Source organism: Coregonus lavaretus (assembly GCF_964263955.1).
Source record: "Coregonus lavaretus genome assembly, chromosome: 26".
Lineage (NCBI taxonomy): Eukaryota > Metazoa > Chordata > Actinopteri > Salmoniformes > Salmonidae > Coregonus > Coregonus lavaretus.
Window position 1 is genome coordinate 37,976,295 of NC_140013.1, and position 19,020 is coordinate 37,995,314.

General features: G+C 47.4%; 1 protein-coding gene across 1 annotated transcript; it reads left to right on the forward strand.

The window, feature by feature from the left end:
- Positions 1 to 1,834: 1,834 nt before the first annotated feature.
- Positions 1,835 to 18,437, forward strand: amotl1 (angiomotin like 1; the record flags this gene model as incomplete). The annotated part of the gene is made up of 11 exons (XM_084143241.1): positions 1,835 to 1,988; positions 8,925 to 9,098; positions 9,181 to 10,565; positions 11,317 to 11,461; positions 12,084 to 12,161; positions 14,131 to 14,252; positions 14,548 to 14,697; positions 14,848 to 15,062; positions 16,675 to 16,791; positions 17,094 to 17,683; positions 17,846 to 18,437. The coding sequence occupies 11 exons, from the start codon at positions 1,835 to 1,837 to the stop codon at positions 17,905 to 17,907; spliced, it is 3,192 nt and encodes a 1,063-aa protein (XP_083999367.1). The 3' UTR covers positions 17,908 to 18,437.
- Positions 18,438 to 19,020: the final 583 nt, after the last annotated feature.

A 19,020-nucleotide genomic window follows, 5' to 3' on the forward strand; every position in this document is an offset into this window, starting at 1 on the left:
CTTGCCAAGGGACGCCATTTAACCGGCAGTCACAATCTCCATACAATCAGCATGAACCCCTCGGGATGTAGCGCTCAACAGTGCATCCCACTTGTAAAGCAGCTGCTTCGTCTTGATGTTCTTCTTTATCAATATCAATCAATCCATTTCAAACAACCGCGCTCTCTTTCTCGCCATACCTACACGTGGTTTTCGGGGGGGGAAATGTAGTTTTATTTACATGAAGCCTCCGCAAGTAGCCATACCATGTCTGACGAAGAAAAAATGACAAATCCCTAAAGAAGACGATCTACTCCAGAAAAACAAAGTTAGATGCGCTCAATTTGCAGTGAGCGGCGTAGGTCATTTGTAATTATAGGCCTCGGTAGGCTATATGCTTTTATAGCGGCATAGAGGTTTTATTTTAGAGACATGAGAGATTAGGAAATAATGAGCGATTAGGATAGAATGATGTCAGACTTCACCCAGTCCCAGAAAAGTAGGAACATACTAACTACTCACTAGAGGGCAGTGAGAGCGCAGTGTGTGTAATAATAATAATAATAATTTGGTGGGTGCTTATATTTGTCCTATTTCACACATGTACAAGTATGTATTGGAAATGTGTTTTTTGCATATCCCACTCTCCCTGAGACAGCCTCGGAGAGTGGGGTCACGGCCAGGGTCTGCTTATCAGTGACAACCCTGTAGCAATTAGGGTAAAGTGTCTTGCTCAAGGGCACATTGACAGATTATTCACCTTTTTGGATAGGGATTCGAACTAGTGACCTTCTGTTTACTGGCCCAACGTGCTAACCGCTAGTGTGTGTGTGTGCATGTGTGTGTGTGTCCTTGCCCTCAGTGGACAGATAACAGAACAGACAGAATGTCTCTAAACACAGACGAAGAGGCAGAATGTAGGAGAGATTAATCTTTCCTTCTCTCGTTTCTCTTTCTTTCTTTCTTTCTTTCTTTCTTTCTTTCTTTCTTTCTTTCTTTCTTTCTTTCTTTCTTTCTTTCTTTCTTTCTTTCTTTCTTTCTTTCTTTCTTTCTTTCTTTCTTTCTCTCTCTCTCTCTCTCTCTCTCTCTCTCTACTTGGTTATTTAATTATTCCTCTCTTCTTCCTCTCTCTCCCACCTCTATCGCTCCCTTGCCTCTTTCTCTCCCTCCCTCATTCCAAGGACGCCCCTATGTGTGTGTGTGTTGAGGCAGGTCTGGGCAGAGTTGGCATGTCTGTGTGACTGTGGGGTTTGGTGGATTCAGACGCCATTTAGATGCCCCAAAGCACACACTCATCGCTGACTCTCACCATCATCTTCCTCATCAGACATTATCCACGGGCAACACTCAGGTAGGACAATCTCCATTAAAGGGTGGGGTGGGGGGGCAGAGGGAGACAGAGGGCGAGGAAGGGACAGAGAGAGAGAGAGAGAGAGCGAGAGCGAGAGGAGGATAAAGAGTAGGTACTGTGAGAGTGATCTGTGGTTGATTCTCTCCTCTGCTCTAGTCTGTAGTGTGAATAAGCAAGGGGAAAGTGTGTGAGAGATAAAGGGAAATAGGGATGGAGATATCTAAATCTACAGATCTCTCACACATGGTGTCTTGTTGCTGTAGGGAATGTTTTTCAGATTACACGCACGCACGCACGCACACACACACACACACACACACACACACACACACACACACACACACACACACACACACACACACACACACACACACACACACACACACAAAAGTAGGTGTTTACAGACTGTAGTTGAGTACCAAGCAAGTTCTCACATGCAGGAATAAACCTAACCACACACACACCCTAACCAGAGCTTCTGTCTGACCAGGATCAAAAGCAGGCATGGAGTCAGGGTCTGAAAGAAATGCTGGACTGGATTCTGCACCAAGGGGGAAAGCTGGTCTGGAGTCTGGTGAGAACTGGATTCCAGAAGATGTGGCTCAATGGCTGGATCACATTGGAGTGTCTCAGGAGCACGAGCCCGAGCCCGACGGAGGTAGTCTACACTTAACCCCCCCTTCTCTCCCTGGGTGTGTGTGTGTGTGGTTTTGTTTTTCTACGAGGTTAGAAAAACAAGCATGTGTGTGTGTGTGAGAAAAATAGGCTCTGAAAAATATGACCTAGGCCTGCAACAAAACACCAGGTGAGACAGAGTTAGGTAGAGCTCTCTTTCCATCCATAAATCAGCATAAGTTTTACACTTGAACCTAAACCTAACATCATTGGAACCCTATACTATGACCCCTGGCTAGAGCCTTTCCGATTGGTATTGGTGAGAGGGCCCAGGGAGGAAAATGACGGAAGCGGATGTTCTGTTTGAATCAGATGGCGTAGAGTAGAGATGAGACTGAGAGGAATTGGATTACAGAGGCGAATACCAAAGGAAATAAGTGAAGTAAAGTGGTTGTGGAATCGAGTAAATTCAAGCCTAGTTCTGAGTCTTTTTTTGTAGTAAGGGTTTTGGATCGATGTTGTTACCTGGGAGATCCATTTGAAGTCTCTATAAACATGGTGGATGCGTTGGATGAGGTGGCGTCGATGAGAGTAACGAGAAGTGGGCTTTTTTATGTGTGTATGTATGGAACAGGAAGGAGCATGCTCTGAGCCTCAAAAAGATGTCGGATTGGAATGTGTGTGTATCTATGGAACAGGAAGGAGCGTGCGCTGCGCCTCAAAATGATGTCGGATTGGAATGTGTGTGAATCAAATCAAATCAAATTTTATTTGCCACATGCGCCGAATACAACAGGTGTAGACATTACCGTGAAATGCTTACTTACAGCCCTTAACCAACAATGCATTTATTTTTTAATAAAAAAGTAAAATAAAACAACAACAACAAAAAAGTGTTGAGAAAAAAAGAGCAGAAGTCAAATAAAATAACAGTAGGGAGGCTATATACAGGGGGGTACCAGTGCAGAGTCAATGTGCGGGGGCACCGGCTAGTTGAGGTAGTTGAGGTAACATGTACATGTGGGAAGAGTTAAAGTGACTATGCATAAATAATTAACAGAGTAGCAGCAGCGTAAAAAGATGGGGTGGGGGTGGGGGGGCAGTGCAAATAGTCTGGGTAGCCATGATTAGCTGTTCAGGAGTCTTATGGCTTGGGGGTAGAAGCTGTTGAGAAGCCTTTTGGACCTAGACTTGGCGCTCCGGTACCGCTTGCAGTGCGGTAGCAGAGAGAACAGTCTATGACTAGGGTGGCTGGAGTCTTTGACAATTTTGAGGTCCTTCCTCTGACACCGCCTGGTATAGAGGTCCTGGATGGCAGGAAGCTTTGCCCCAGTGATGTACATTTTACATTTTAGTCATTTAGCAGATGCTCTTATCCAGAGCGACTTACAGTTAGTGAGTGCATACATTTTTTTTATTTTCATACTGACCCCCCGTGGACCGTACACACTACCCCTTGCGGTCGGAGGCCGAGCAGTTGCCATACCAGGTGGTGATGCAACCAGTCAGGATGCTCTCGATGGTGCAGCTGTAGAACGTTTTGAGGATCTGAGGACCCATGCCAAATCTTTTCAGTCTCCTGAGGGGGAATAGGCTTTGTCGTGCCCTCTTCATGACTGTCTTGGTGTGTTTGGACCATGATAGTTCGTTGGTGATGTGGACACCAAGGAACTTGAAGCTCTCAACCTGTTCCACTACAGCCTCGTCGATGAGAATGGGGGCGTGCTCAGTCCTCTTTTTTTCCCTGTAGTCCACAATCATCTCCTTTGTATTGGTCACGTTGAGGGAGAGGTTGTTATCCTGACACTACACAGCCAGGTCTCTGACCTCCTCCCTATAGGCTGTCTCATCGTTGTCGGTGATCAGGCCTACCACTGTTGTGTCGTTGGCAAACTTAATGATGGTGTTGGAGTCGTGCCTGGCCATGCAGTCATGGGTGAACAGGGAGTACAGGAGGGGACTGAGCACGCACCCCTGAGGGGCCCCCGTGTTGAGGATCAGCGTGGCAGATATGTTGTTACCTACCCTTACCACCTGGGGGCGGCCCGTCAGGAAGTCCAGGATATAGTTGCAGAGGGAGGTGTTTAGTCCCAGGATCCTTAGCTTACAGTGTGGGAAAAAAGTATTTGATCCCCTGCTGATTTTGTACGTTTGCCAACTGACAAAGACATGATCAGTCTATAATTTTGATGGTAGGTTTATTTGAACAGTGAGAGACAGAATAACAACAAAAAAATCCAGAAAAACGCATGTCAAAAATGTTATAAATTGATTTGCATTTTAATGAGGGAAATAAGTATTTGACCCCCTCTCAATCAGAAAGATTTCTGGCTCCCAGGTGTCTTTTATACAGGTAATGAGCTGAGATTAGGAGCACACTCTTAAAGGGAGTGCTCCTAATCTCAGTTTGTTACCTGTATAAAAGACACCTGTCCACAGAAGCAATCAATCAATCAGATTCCAAACTCTCCACCATGGCCAAGACCAAAGAGCTCTCCAAGGATGTCAGGGACAAGATTGTAGACCTACGCAAGGCTGGAATGGGCTACATGACCATCGCCAAGCAGCTTGGTGAGAAGGTGACAACAGTTGGTGCGATTATTCGCAAATGGAAGAAACACAAAATAACTGTCAATCTCCCTCGGCCTGGGGCTCCATGCAAGATCTCACCTCGTGGAGTTGCAATGATCATGAGAACGGTGAGGAATCAGCCCAGAACTACACAGGAGGATCTTGTCAATGATCTCAAGGCAGCTGGGACCATAGTCAACAAGAAAACAATTGGTAATACACTACGCCGTGAAGGACTGAAATCCTGCAGCGTCCGCAAGGTCCCCCTGCTCAAGAAAGCACATATATATGCCCGTCTGAAGTTTGCCAATGAACATCTGAATGATTCAGAGGAGAACTGGGTGAAAGTGTTGTGGTCAGATGAGACCAAAATGGAGCTCTTTGGCATCAGCTCAACTCGCCGTGTTTGGAGGAGGAGGAATGCTACCTATGACCCCAAGAACACCATCCCCACCGTCAAACATGGAGGTGGAAACATTATGCTTTAGGGGTGTTTTTCTGCTAAGGGGACAGGACAACTTCACTGCATCAAAGGGACGATGGACGGGGCCATGTACCGTCAAATCTTGGGTGAGAACCTCCTTCCCTCAGCCAGGGCATTGAAAATGGGTCGTGGATGGGTATTCCAGCATGACAATTACCCAAAACACATGGCCAAGGCAACAAAGGAGTGGCTCAAGAAGAAGCACATTAAGGTCCTGGAGTGGCCTAGCCATTCTCCAGACCTTACGTCATTTAGCAGACGCTCTTATCCAGAGCGACTTACAGTTAGTGAATACATATATATATATATATTTTTTTTTTCAAACTGGTCCCCCGTGGGAATCGAACCAACAACCCTGGCGTTGCAAACGCCATGCTCTATCAACTGAGCTACATCCCTGCCGGCCATTCCCTCCCCTACCCTGGACAACGCTAGGCCAATTGTGCGCCGCCCAGTCGCGGCCGGCTGCGACAGAGCCTGGATTCGAACCAGGATCTCTAGTGGCACAGCTAGCACTGCGATGCAGTGCCTTAGACCACTGCGCCACTCAGGAGACTTGAAAATCTGTGGAGGGAGCTGAAGGTTTGAGTTGCCAAACGTCAGCCTTGAAACCTTAATGACTTGGAGAAGATCTGCAAAGAGGAGTGGGACAAAATCCCTCCTGAGATGTGTGCAAACCTGGTGGCCAACTACAAGAAACATCTGACCTCTGTGATTGCCAACAAGGGTTTTGACACCAAGTACTAAGTCATGTTTTGCAGAGGGGTCAAATACTTATTTCCCTCATTAAAATGCAAATCAATTTATAACATTTTTGACATGCGTTTTTCTGGATTTGTTTGTTGTTATTCTGTCTCTCACTGTTCAAATAAACCTACCATTAAAATTATAGACTGATCATGTCTTTGTCAGTGGGCAAACGTACAAAAAAAGCAGGGGATCAAATACTTTTTTCCCTCACTGTAGTGATGAGCTTTGAAGGCACTATGGTGTTGAACGCTGAGCTGTTGTCAATGAATAGCATTCTCACGTAGGTGTTCCTCTTGTCCAGGTGGGAAAGGGCAGTTTGGAGTGCAATAGAGATTGCATCATCTATGGATCTGTTGGAGTGGTATGCAAATTGGAGTGGGTCTAGGGTTTCTGGGATAATGGTGTTGATGTGAGCCATGACCAGCCTTTCAAAGCACTTCATGGCTACAGACGTCAGTGCTACGGGTCGGTAGTCTTTTAGGCAGGTTATCTTAGTGTTCTTGGGCACGGGGACTATGGTGGTCTGCTTGAAACATGTTGGTATTACAGACTCAGTCAGGGACATGTTGAAAATGTCAGTGAAGACACTTGCCAGTTGGTCAGCACATGCTCGGAGTACACGTCCTGGTAATCCGTCTGGCCCTGCGGCCTTGTAAATGTTGACCTGCTTTAAAGTCTTACTCACATCTGCTACGGAGAGCGTGATCACATAGTCATCCGGAACAGCTGGTGCTCTCATGCATGCTTCAGTGTTGCCCTGCCACATCCGACGAGCGTCAGAGCCGGTGTAGTACGATTCAATCTTAGTCCTGTATTGACTCTTTGCCTGTTTGATGGTTCGTCGAAGGGCATAGCGGGATTTCTTATAAGCGTCCGGGTTAGAGTCCCGCTCCTTGAAAGCGGCAGCTCTACCCTTTAGCTCAGTACGGATGTTGCCTGTAATCCGGTTGGGGTATGTACGTACGGTCACTGTGGGGAAACAGGAAGGAGCGTGCTCTGCGCCTCAAAAAGATGTCGGATTGGAATGTGTGTTTATCTATGAAACAGGAAGGAGCGTGCTCTGCGCCTCAAAATGATGTCAGATTGGAATGTGTGTATCTATGAAACAGGAAGGAGCGTGCTCTGCGCCTCAAAAAGATGTCGGATTGGAATGTGTATATCTATGGAACAGGAAGGAGGATGCTCTGGGCCTCAAAAAGATGTCGGATTGGAATGTGTGTATCTATGGTACAGGAAGGAGCGTGCTCTGCGCATCAAAAAGATGTCGGATTGGAATGTGTTGTGTGTGGATCTTCGAAGCCGGGTGCCTATCAAGGGTGTTATCTCTGTGGTGGTGATAGAAGTAAATGCAAAGGATATATACGTGAAGAATTGGATCAAGTGGTTGGTGCACACCGACTGACCCACATAATGGCTGTCCAGCATGTCTCCTATCTGGAGGCAGTGAGAAGAGTGGAAGAAAGGAGTGAAGTTGAAGAAATAATGGTAGTAGGAGTAGAGACACCAGAGAATATTCCTTGTCAACAGAGAGATTCTGACATGTTGCATGTTAAGAAAGGTGGACTTTGTAGCATTTATTGCATTGGTTATCAACTGCACAGCGCAAACAGAGAGGAAATCTGAGAAAATAGGCAACATTGTGAGTACGGCTGAGTGTTTTTTGGGACTCAAGGATTTTACAGCAGAGGTATTACAAGGAATCCTGTCGATGAACGCTCCATCCTCACGGGCACCTGAGCCTGTTTAGGGATATGATTTCAACTGTGACTGAAGGAGTGTGATGTTTTTTGATAATTTTTTTTTATTTTTGTATGATTTCGGGTCCCCCCCCCCAATGGAATATTTTTTGTTTCAATACAGTCGGTAGCAGCTATACACCATTTGGTGTAGCCTGCCATAAAACCTTAAAGAAGAAGAATGCCAACCGCCATATAAAAAACAACAGAAGAAGAAGAAGAAGAAAATGTATGCACTCACTAACTGTAAATCGCTCTGGATAAGAGCGTCTGCTAAATGATTAAAATGTCAAATGTAAGAAGAAGACCCCCGGTTATTAACTCGCGGGCGCTAGGACCCCGGCATGCCCCCCTGAGCTGCAGGGCTTGCACTGGCATTCCGCTCATTCCAGAACGAACGGGCCGGAGCTGATTATGCTCGCGCTACCGCTGTGGTCGCTGACCCACTGCTATTTGCGCTTCTGCCCGAATCTGCTTTTCTGAAAGCCGGTGCAGTCAGCCTCAAGACCTGTTGCGCCATTAGCGCGCGGAGAGAAGTATCTCAACACGACCGATCATTTAGGACCGAGGTAAACGTTTCTGCCTGTATAAGGGAAAGAAGTGCGTGAGGTCAGCTTTCTTTCAGCATGTGATGTTTTGGTCACTTCGATCCACGCGCTACGCACATACTGTCTCAAATTGTGCAGGGCCGTCTCTGACCGGTTCTCGGGAAGTTAACTGTAGACTAGCCTAAATAACTTTTGGGTGTTTGTCTTCAAAGTGCATAGCGGCTTGGGTCGCGATTATAGCTGCCTACATAGTGCAGGAATTAATCTCCGGTTCTATTTCGTTCCATAATGTGTCAGTTCAGTTGTCTATTTCGGTCCTTTAGTGTGTCAGTTCAGTTGTCTATTTCTGTCTGTTAGTGCAGGGTTTCCCAAACTCGGTCCTGGGCCCCCCCTGGGTTCAGGTTTTGTTTTTTGCCCTAGCACTACACAGATGATTCAAAAAACCAACTCATCATCAAGCTTTGATTATTTGAATCAGCTGTGTAGTGCTAGGGCAAAAAACAAAACGTGAACCCGGGGGCCCAGGACCGAGTTTGGTAAACCCTGTTAATGTGTCAGTTGTCCAGTAGGCTACAACAGCAAGCATGCTATGTATATAGTTACAAGATTCTCTGGACATCTTCCACATTTTACTGTGTGTGTGTGTGTGTGTGTGTGTGTGTGTGTGTGTGTGTGTGTGTGTGTGTGTGGGTGGATGGACAGGCAGTAGTTGGACAGGTGGTTGTGTCTCTGTTTGCTTTGAGAGGTACTGGAGGGAAACACCAGGGTGGCAATGCTGAGGACAGCAGATGACCAGACAGTGTTGCCTCCTGAGAATTAGGAGGTCCTGGTCCCTAACCTATTATAACTTATAAGTAAAAACGACTATTTTATTTTTGTTTCTTTTTCAGGTCTCTCTTTGTACCACAGTTTCCCAGGAGCCTTTGCACTGGAGGATGTGGTTTTGTGCCCCCCAGAGACAGTCCCCTTCACCATCAACAATGACCCCCCCTCAATGACCACCCATCCACTGTTACTGTCCACCCACCCCACCCATCCCACCTCCACACCTGCCAGGGAACCAGGTACACTAGCAGTTAGGGGGGTTAAGCTAGGCCTTAGGCATTATTCACCTGACATTGACCTCTGACCCCTGCTGTTTCCTAGGTGATGCAGCCTTGGCGTTTGTGTCCCACCCCTGTGTGAGCGCCATGCAAGGAGAGGAGGAGGAGGGCAGGAGTCTTCTCTCAAACACCATACAAGAACAAACCAGCTACAGGGGAGGCGGAGGAGGAGGAGGAGGGCCTCAGAGTGACAACCTGAACCCCATGCAGCCCTCCCAGGTGGCCTCCCCACCGCCCAGCAGTACAGACTGTAGCGCCCCCCCCACCTCAGACAGCCAACTACCACCTTACCCCCTTACCTTCCCTCACCCCCCACTAGCTCACCCCCAGTTCCCCGAGCTGCGCTGGGCTCGGCAGGAGCCTCAGGGGCAGGAGCAGCAGGCTGACGGTAGCTCCCTGGAGAAACATGGACCCCCCCAGCCCCCCCAACCCTCCCTCCAGCCCAGCTTAGAGGAGCTGCCGAGCTACGAGCAGGCCAAGGCCCAGACCCAGGGACAACGCCACCACCAGGACCAGCTCTATTACACACTGGAGGACCAGGAGAGCCTACCTGGCCCCTCTCACACCCCAGACAGACAGCCCTCAGCCTGGACCAGCTTAGCTCCCGACAGCCGCTCTGAGACCTCTAGCCCTGACACCAACACTGACCCCTCTCCTTTCTCCAGCCCCAGCCCCAGCCCACCCCTGGGCCCTCAGCAAGGCTTTATCTGTGATGGGGATGAGGCTGAGGGTTTGTCTATCTGGGGTGGAGCGGCCATTGGAGTCTCTGCTCTGAGGGAACTGAAGCAGGGTCATGTGTACTCCCTCAGCCAGAGGATCCTCCAACTCAGCATTGAGACCAATGGAACTAGTAACCCTCCCTCTAACAACCCCTCCCCCTGTTACCCCGCACCCCTAAACCTAACCCCACTCACAGGATCAGGAGACCCCCGCGGACCCCCGCCAGAGTATCCCTTCAAGCCCCCCCAGTCGCCCCCCTGCTCCCCCTCAGGGAAACCCCAGCCCCCCTCCTCTCCCTCTGAGCTAGGCCCTCTCTTCATCGACCCCCCCTCTTCCACAATAATGGACTGGTCCACAGCCCAGCCAACCAGAGCTGATAGCAACCCCCCACCTGAGTACCAGAGCAGGCGGCACCACCCCGGGACCCTAGGGGGTCCCTCAGTCCAGTACCACCACAGTCCCACACCCTCCCAGACCCTATTTTCACAGACCCACACCTCCACCCTTCTCCCCAAGATCCAGCCCCAGACTTCTACCCTTGTCTCTCAGCTCCAAGCCCAGCCTCAACAACCTACCCCAGGCCCCTCCGGTGCAGAGGTAGTCATGGCAGCCAAGGTGCAGCAGATGGTCCAGCTGCTGTGTGAGGAGAACCAGACTCTGAGACAGGAGCTGCTGACACACAGAGAGAAGGCCTCCAAACTGCACTGGGTACGAGGGAGTTTGTGTGTGTGTGCTCACTATAACCCCATAACCTTTAAGGCCCATTGCATTCAAAATTCAGTTTTTTGTGTGTTTTATATCATATTGTACAACAGCTGATGAAACTAACACTGTAAAATGGTGAACAAATTTGATCAGTGTTATTTCCTGATAGTTTCTGGTTGAAAAGGGTGGTCCTCTGTAGCTCAGCTGGTAGAGCACGGCGCTTGTAACGCCAAGGTAGTGGGTTCGATCCCCGGGACCACCCGTACACAAAAATTTATGCACGCATGACTGTAAGTTGCTTTGGATAAAAGCGTCTGCTAAATGGCATATTATTATTATTATTATTATTATTATTATTATTATTATTATTATTATAATAAAATACAATCTACACAGGACCTTGTAATCAGCAGTTTCGTCTTTCCATGGTGACATCACCATGTGGTAAATTGATTAATAGATCAATAACAAAGAGAGTTCCAAACCTTTCTGCCAATAACAGCTACTGTTCAGTTTTCCACTCCCAATTTAGACCACTCCCAGATAGTCAAGATTCTTGCTTGAGAAATGGTTTTGCTTAAAAGCTATTTTTGTCAATTTTAATGGAAAATTATTACAGTAAGGTACCTAATTTTTACCCAGAAATTATTTGATATTGATATAAAAACTGCTTAATTGGGCCTTAAACCAGGGTTTAACAACCCCCCGACCCTATTTCAGTAATTTATACGAACTACTCTTCCTTGTGCTGCAGTTAGAGGAGGAGCTCCAGAAGATCTCTGAAGAGTATGATTGGCTGATGAAGAGCTCGTCAAAGAGGGAGGGGCTGGACCGAACCATGAGGTGCAAACTGGAGGGGGAGATTAGACGCCTGACAGTCTTCAACAGAGACCTGAGAGGTAGGACAGGAGGACTTGTAAAAGGATGTTGAAAATAAAATTAATAATTGGGTACTATAAGTGCCGTCACCCTTTTTTCCACCTTTTTCTTAGCTGTATTACATTTACATTTACATCATTTAGCAGACTGTATGTTTGGGATTTGGGTCATTTCGACCAATAAGTTGTGTTAATAGAAGAAAGAGGAGTTGAACATGTTGTATGACTGTTATGTCTCTGTATGACTGTTATGTCTCTGTATGACTGTTATGTCTCTGTATGACTGTTATGTCTCTGTATGACTGTTATGTCTCTATGACTATGTCATGTCTGTATGACTATGTCATGTCTGTGTGACTATGTCATGTCTCTATGACTATGTCATGTCTCTATGACTATGTCATGTCTGTGCGTGACTATGTCATGTCTGTGTGACTATGTCATGTCTGTGCGTGACTATGTCATGTCTGTATTACTATGTCATGTCTCTATGACTATGTCATGTCTGTGTGACTATGTCATGTCTGTGCATGACTATGTCATGTCTGTATGACTATGTCACGTCTCTATGACTATGTCATGTCTGTGCGTGACTATGTCATGTCTGTATGACTATGTTATGTCTATGTAATGTCTGTCTCAGATCGCCTAGAGACTGCCAATCAACAGCTAGCGTGCCGTGAGCCAGAAGGAGAGGAGGATGGACATGCTGCTGAGCTTAGTAAGTGTGTGTGTCTGTACTTGTGTGTTTGTGATGTTGATGAGTGTTTGTGAGCGGGAATATGGACACACCCAGCATTTAGGTTTTCCTATCTTCTTTCCTCTCCTCCTTTTTCTCCACCACTCCCTCTCTTCCCAGGCTAAATTCAGCACACATACAATTATCCCATTTCCTTTTAGCCACACATGACACACACACCCATGCACGCACGGACGCTCACACACACACACACACACACACTTTTATTAGAGAGTCAGTGTGAATACAGACAGTGACCTCGTTTTGCCTAGAAACCCGAACAGAGAGAACTTTCTCCTCCTGACCACCACCTTTCTCACGTTCTCCCACTCCCACTCTCACGCTCTCTCTCTCTCTCTCTCTATGTCTTTCTCTCCCACTATATCTCTCTCCCTCTTGTACTCTCTCTCTCTCTCTCTCTCTCTCTCTCTCTCTCTCTCTCTCTCTCTCTCTTTATGTCTTTCTCTCCCACTATATCTCTCTCTCTCTCCCTCTCTCGTCCACTCCCTCTCTCTCCCATTCCCCCTCTTTCTCTCTATCTCTCTCTCTCTCTCTCTCTCTCTCTCTCCCTCTCTCTCGTCCACTCCCTCTCTCTCCCAATCCCCCTCTCTCTCTTTCTCTCCCACTCTCTCTCCCTCTCTCGTCCACTCCCTCTCTCCCTCCCTCTCTCTCCCACTCCCCCTCTCTCTCTCTCTCTCTCTCTCCCTCTCTCTCCCACTCCCCCTCTCTCTCTTTCTCTCCCACTCTCTCTCCCTCTCTCATCCACTCCCTCTCTCTCCCTCTCCCTCCCTCTCTCTCCCACTCCCCCTCTCTCTCTCTTTCTCTCCCATTCTATCTCTCGCTCTCTCTCTCTCAATTCAATTCAATTCAAAGGGCTTTATTGGCATGGGAAACATATGTTTACATTGCCAAAGCAAGTGAAATAGATAATAAACAAAAGTGAAATAAACTTCTTCTTTTTTTACGGTAAACATTACACCTCACAAAAGTTCCAAAAGAATAAAGACATTTCAAATGTCATATTATGTCTATATACAGTGTTGTAACAATGTGCAAATAGTTAAAGTACAAAAGGGAACCATGAGAGAGGAGTGGAAGTGTTTGTTTTATTTCACTGTGCTGTCTGGTATGTGACACCAGGAACGAGGGATAGAGTGGGGAGGGAGAGATAGAGAGGGGGAGACCGGTAGAGACAGGCAAAGGGAGGGAAAGGCAAGATCTCTTATAGCAGTTTTAGGACAGGTGCTCTTTCAAAGTGTCAGCCCCATCCCCCACACACACAGAAACTACCCAAATACTCTGCACCCCACCTCCTCCCCTCTTCCCTTCACACACACCTGCGTCTCTCCCCTCCTCCTGCATGTGTGTGTGACATGTTATCCCAGAGACAAAGGGGAATGATCTGGTCTGTGCTGGGAATGCTGCCTCAGCAGATTCCACTACCCCCCTTATCCCTCCCTCCCTCCCTCCCCCACCCAACACACGTCCACCCCTACCTAGAGTTTGGCCAACTTTAGAGCTGGACGCCATGTTGCTGCCTCTGAACATTCCAGTCATGAGGAGTACTGGGTTCTCTAATTCTAACTTTAAAGGGTTAGTTAGCAAGTCTGATTTGAGCCTTTTTTCTCTTCTCTCTTTTCTTCCCCCTTTCCCTCTCTCTGTCTCTCTCTTTGTCTCTCTCTGTCTCTGTCTCTCTCTCTCTGTCTCTCTCTCTCTGTCTCTCACTGTCTCTCTCTGTCTCTCTGTCTCTCTCTCTCTGTCTCTCTCGCTCTCTGTCTCTCACTGTCTCTCTGTCTCTCTCTCTCTGTCTCACTGTCTCTCTCTGTCTCTCTGTCTCTCTCTTTGTCTCTCTCTGTCTCTGTCTCTCTCTCTCTGTCTCTCTCTCTTTGTCTCTCACTGTCTCTCTCTGTCTCTCTCTCTTTGTCTCTCACTGTCTCTCTCTGTCTCTCAGGAGATGGACTGATAGAGAAAGAGCGTTTGGAGGAGGAGGTGGAGGAGCAGCAGCAGAGGGCAGAGAGACTGGAGTCAGCTCTGAGCAGCGCCCAGCAGAGAGCTCTACACCTAGAGGAGGAGGTATACATCACATCACATTACATCACAGGACATTACATTACAGGACATTACATCACAGGACATTACATTACAGGACATTACATTACATCACATTACATCACAGGACATTACATTACAGGACATTACATGACATCACATTATATCACATCACACACATTATATCACATCACATTACATCACATCACATTACATCACACACTCAGACACTTATTCACACACCATATACACATACAGATCAAACCAACATACTGTATCTGTGTCCATTCCTCCCTGGTCTGTGTGTGTGTGTGTGTAGCTGCGTGTGAAGTGTGTGTACGCGGCGCGTGTGGAAGGGTTGCAGCATGCTGTGGTGCAGTTGCAGACGACTTGTGAGAAGAGAGAGCAGCTGGAGAGACGCCTGCGCACACGGCTGGAGAGAGAGCTACACACACTGCGCACGCAACAGGTACCACACACAACTGTGTTATAACAATGTCATAACAGGTCAGATGCTATTTTGTTAATGCATAAAAGCGGGTCTGGATTGGCTAAAACCGTATTTTATTTTCTCCATCTGTCTCTTTCTTCTTCCTCCGCCTCTCTCTCCTCCCCTCAGAGAGTGTGTGTGGGTGTGTGTGGGACCTCTGCACCAGGTGTGTGTGGGGGTGTAGGGGAGGGCAGTGCCCCTGCTCTGAGGGAGCTGCTGAGGCAGAGGGAGGAGAGGGTGCTGGCTCTAGAGGCTGACTCTACCCGCTGGGAACAGAAGTACCTGCAGGAGAACGCCATGAGACACTTTAACATGGAGACTGCTGCTACAGCCAACGCACAGAGGTATACACACACACCAACAGGTCACTCATACACATAGGTAGAGAAGGTAGAGATGGTGCTGCAGTGGATAGCATCCGTTTTCTACGGGCTATTTTGTGTTGTTATTTTTACGCTGATCTTAATTGTTTTTGTACATAATGTCTTCACTATCATTTCCTATGACTGAAAACAGCTTCTGGAGATCAGAACAGCACTCACTAACCTCGATTTGGACGACAATTTATATTTCAACGAGTCGGCAGCTCTGGATGTGCTGCTTACTCCGGACCAGGCCCTACTTCCCGGGATTCAAAAGAGGAAGCGATGGCACAAAAGAGGCAGATGAGCCGGCGTCCTGAGTACGTTGGCGAAGCTAATAAACTTCCTCGACCCTCCGTTCTGTTGGTGAACGTACAGTCACTAGAGAACTGGATGAGCTCCGTTCGAGACTATCCTGTGATATGCTTCTCGGAGTGGTGGCAGAACAAGGACATGGGTAATATACATCTCGCTGGCTTTTCCATGCGTTGTCAAGACCGGTCGGCAGCCTCGGGGTAAGATTAGTGGGGAGGGGTGTGTCTCTTTGTTAACAACTGCTGGTGCGCAATCTCTAATGGTAAGGAAGTCTGGAGGTTCTGCTCGCCTGAGTTAGAATACCTCATGATAAGCTGCAGACCATACTATTTACCAAGAGAGTTTTCATCTATATTTTTCGTAGCTGTCTATTTACCACCACAAACCGATGCTGGCACTAAGACCGCACTCAACGAGCTGTATAGGGCCTTAAGCAAACAGGAAAATGCACACCCAGTGGCAGCGCTCCTAGTGGCCGGTGATTTTAATGCAGGGAAACTGAAATCCGTCTTACCTCATTATTACCAGCATGTCACCTGTGCAACTAAAGGTGACAAAACTCTAGCTCACCTTTACTCCAAACACAGAAATGCATACAAGGCATACTGTACATAGCTAACTCGCCCTCCCTTTGGCAAATTTGACCATAACTCTATCCTCCTGATTCCTGCTTAAGCAAAAACTCAAACAGGAAGTACCAGTGACGCGCTCAATATGGAAGTGGTCTGATGAAGCGGATGCTAAGCTACAGGACTTTCGCTAGCACAGACTGGAATATGTTCCAGGATTCATCTGATGGCATTGAGGAGTTTACCACATCAGTCACAGGCTTCATTAATAAGTGCATCGACAACGTTGTCCCCACTGTGACCGTACGTACATATCCCACCCAGAAGCCATGGATTACAGGCAACATCCGCACTGAGCTAAAGGCTAGAGCTGCCGCTTTCAAGGAGAGGGACACTAATCCAGACGCTTATAAGAAATCCCGCTACGACTTCCGATGAGCCATCAAACAGGCAAAGCGTCAATACAGGACTAAGATCGAATCCTACTATGCCGGCTCTGATGTTTGTAAGATGTGGCAGGGCTTGTAAACTATCACGTGTTACAAAGGGAAACCTAGCCGCGAGCTGCCCAGTGACGTGAGCCTACCAGACAAGCTAAATGCCTTCTACCGGTTGTTCCGGACGACTGTGTGATCTCGCTCTCCGTAGTCGATGTGAGTAAGACCTTTAAACAGGTTAACGTTAACAAGGCTGTGTGTGTGTGTGTGTAGGGACACCCTGGTGGTGCACTCTCGCAGTGGTAGCTACAGTGAGATGGCGGGCTGCACACTGTGGCAGGAGGATGGTGTACAGCAGGCTACCAGACGCTGCAATGACATGGAGCACAGGTATACACACACACACACACACACACACACACACACACACACATATATATATATATATATATATATATATATATATATATATATATATATATATACACACACACAATCAAAGTGGCTGATCTTGTCTAAAAGGCGTCTTAATTGTTGATTTATTTAACTAGAGATTAAAAATTTATGCACTCACTAACTGTAAGTCGCTCTGGATAAGAGCGTCTGCTAAATGACTAAAATGTAAAATGTATTGGTTCACTCTGTCTTTTAGTCAATAGGATCAAGGTTCTGTTTTCTGTGTTTGTGTACAGGATAAGGAACCTGTATGCCCAACTGATAGAGAAGGATGCGTTGATAAAGGTTTTACAGCAGCGGAACTCTCGCCATGACCTCAGCGCCCTCCGCCCTGCCCGCTCCACCCCCTCCATCTCCTTAGCAACAGGACTGCACCCACGACAAGCTTCTCAGACAGACGAGAGGAAAGAGAGAAACCTCCTCCCATCCCTCCCCCTCCTCTCTTCCCCACCTTCCTCTTTATCAACCACCTCCTCTCTCCCTCCCTCTGCTCTCTCCCTCCCTTCCAATCTTGCTTTCTCATCCACCATCCCCTACTCCACTACACCTTCTCATTCCTCCTCCACTCTTCCTTACTCCTCTTCCTCAACGCTTTCCCTATCCTCCACCCTCCCTTTCTCCTCCACCCTCCCCCTCTCCTCCACCCTCCCCCTCTCCTCCTCCCTCCCCCTCTCCTCCTCCCTCCCCTCCACTCCTCTCCTGTCCTCCCATTCTAAGACAGGCAGTAGAGACAGCAGCACTCAGACTGACAAAGGTTCAGAGACCCTCAAAATCCTGCCCCTCCCCAGCAGAGCCTGGCTGGGATTGGCCAGGACCCAGAGGACAGGTGAGTGACAGCTAAAACTGAACAATCAAGGAACAGTGAACCCTCTCCAAATGTAAAATGTAATGTAAAACTGACCCTAGTTAAGCAACTTCATTCTAACTTTGGATCTGATATTCTACATATAACTATGTCTTCAGCTAACTGTTCTCTCTGTTTCCATAGATAAGACTAGAACCCAGCCCCCAAACCTACCAAGCACAGACTTAGTGGAGATCCTAATCTAATGGACACGGAGGGAGGGAGAGCGAGAGAGGGTCTTGTGAAGCTGCTGCTGAAGGACTAAGGATGAAACAAATTAAAGTATTGATGGCCGACTGATAGAATAGAATAGAGGAGAGAGACTGGCAGAGGAGTTGTGATGGAAACTGGAGGCTCATTGGATGGTAGAGAGAGAGGGAGACCTCTGCCCTGCTCTAAAACGGTGCCTTTAGTCTGTCAAAGTTATTTCCAAGGTGCATTGCATTGCTTTTCTGGTGTGTGCTCATTCACCCAAGACAAGTGGGTGTGCGTGGGTGTGCGTGCGTGTGTGTTTTCAGTTGTTAAATGCATTTCAGAGGCAATGTTACTTTGTTGTAAAGTGTGCATTTTTGTTCAAATGAACTGTACAGAAAGATTAGATTTGTAAAACTTGTATTTCTGCTGAGAGTAAGAATTGATTTTGTCCACAAAGAGATTTCAAACTTCTTTGATTTTTAAGTGAATTTTACTGTGCTGAGTGACAATTAATATAAACATGTACTCTGTCTCCCCCTGATGCCAGTTTGTGGAACTTTTTCTTTAAATAATCAATTCATTGTATTGCCTATCAACAAGGTATGTTGTTAAGGGCTGGAATAAAAGCCTGTTCACTGGTGACTTTGGCCCTCCAGGACCTGAATTGTCCACACCTGCACTACACACAACACCAGGGTTGGGATATTTTTTACTGTTCACACACACACACAGAGTCCTGGATAATGAGGCCCTTTCTGTTCCACATGGCTAAGCAGGAGAACAAGTATGTGTGTTTCCTATAGTCCCTCATTACCTGCGCGGCTAAAACTGTAAAGACTTGACAGCTGGTAAGCTGAGGCACGTGGGCTGCTGTGGGTGAGTGAAGCTGTAACGTTACACTGATCACATGGTTGTGTCTCTGTTACTTTTTGCTGCCTTTCACTAAAGGGGAAATGTGTTTGTTCTTCTCTCATGTCTTTCCCAAGTCAGAGGGAGGATCAGCTGTGTCAATTCTGGTTGATGTAACCTCTGAACTATTGGCCCACACAACCCATGCACTCTTCGTGTACACGCACAGGTCTGGACGGTATCTGACCGTTTTGGAGAGAAGCCGAGCCCCTGTA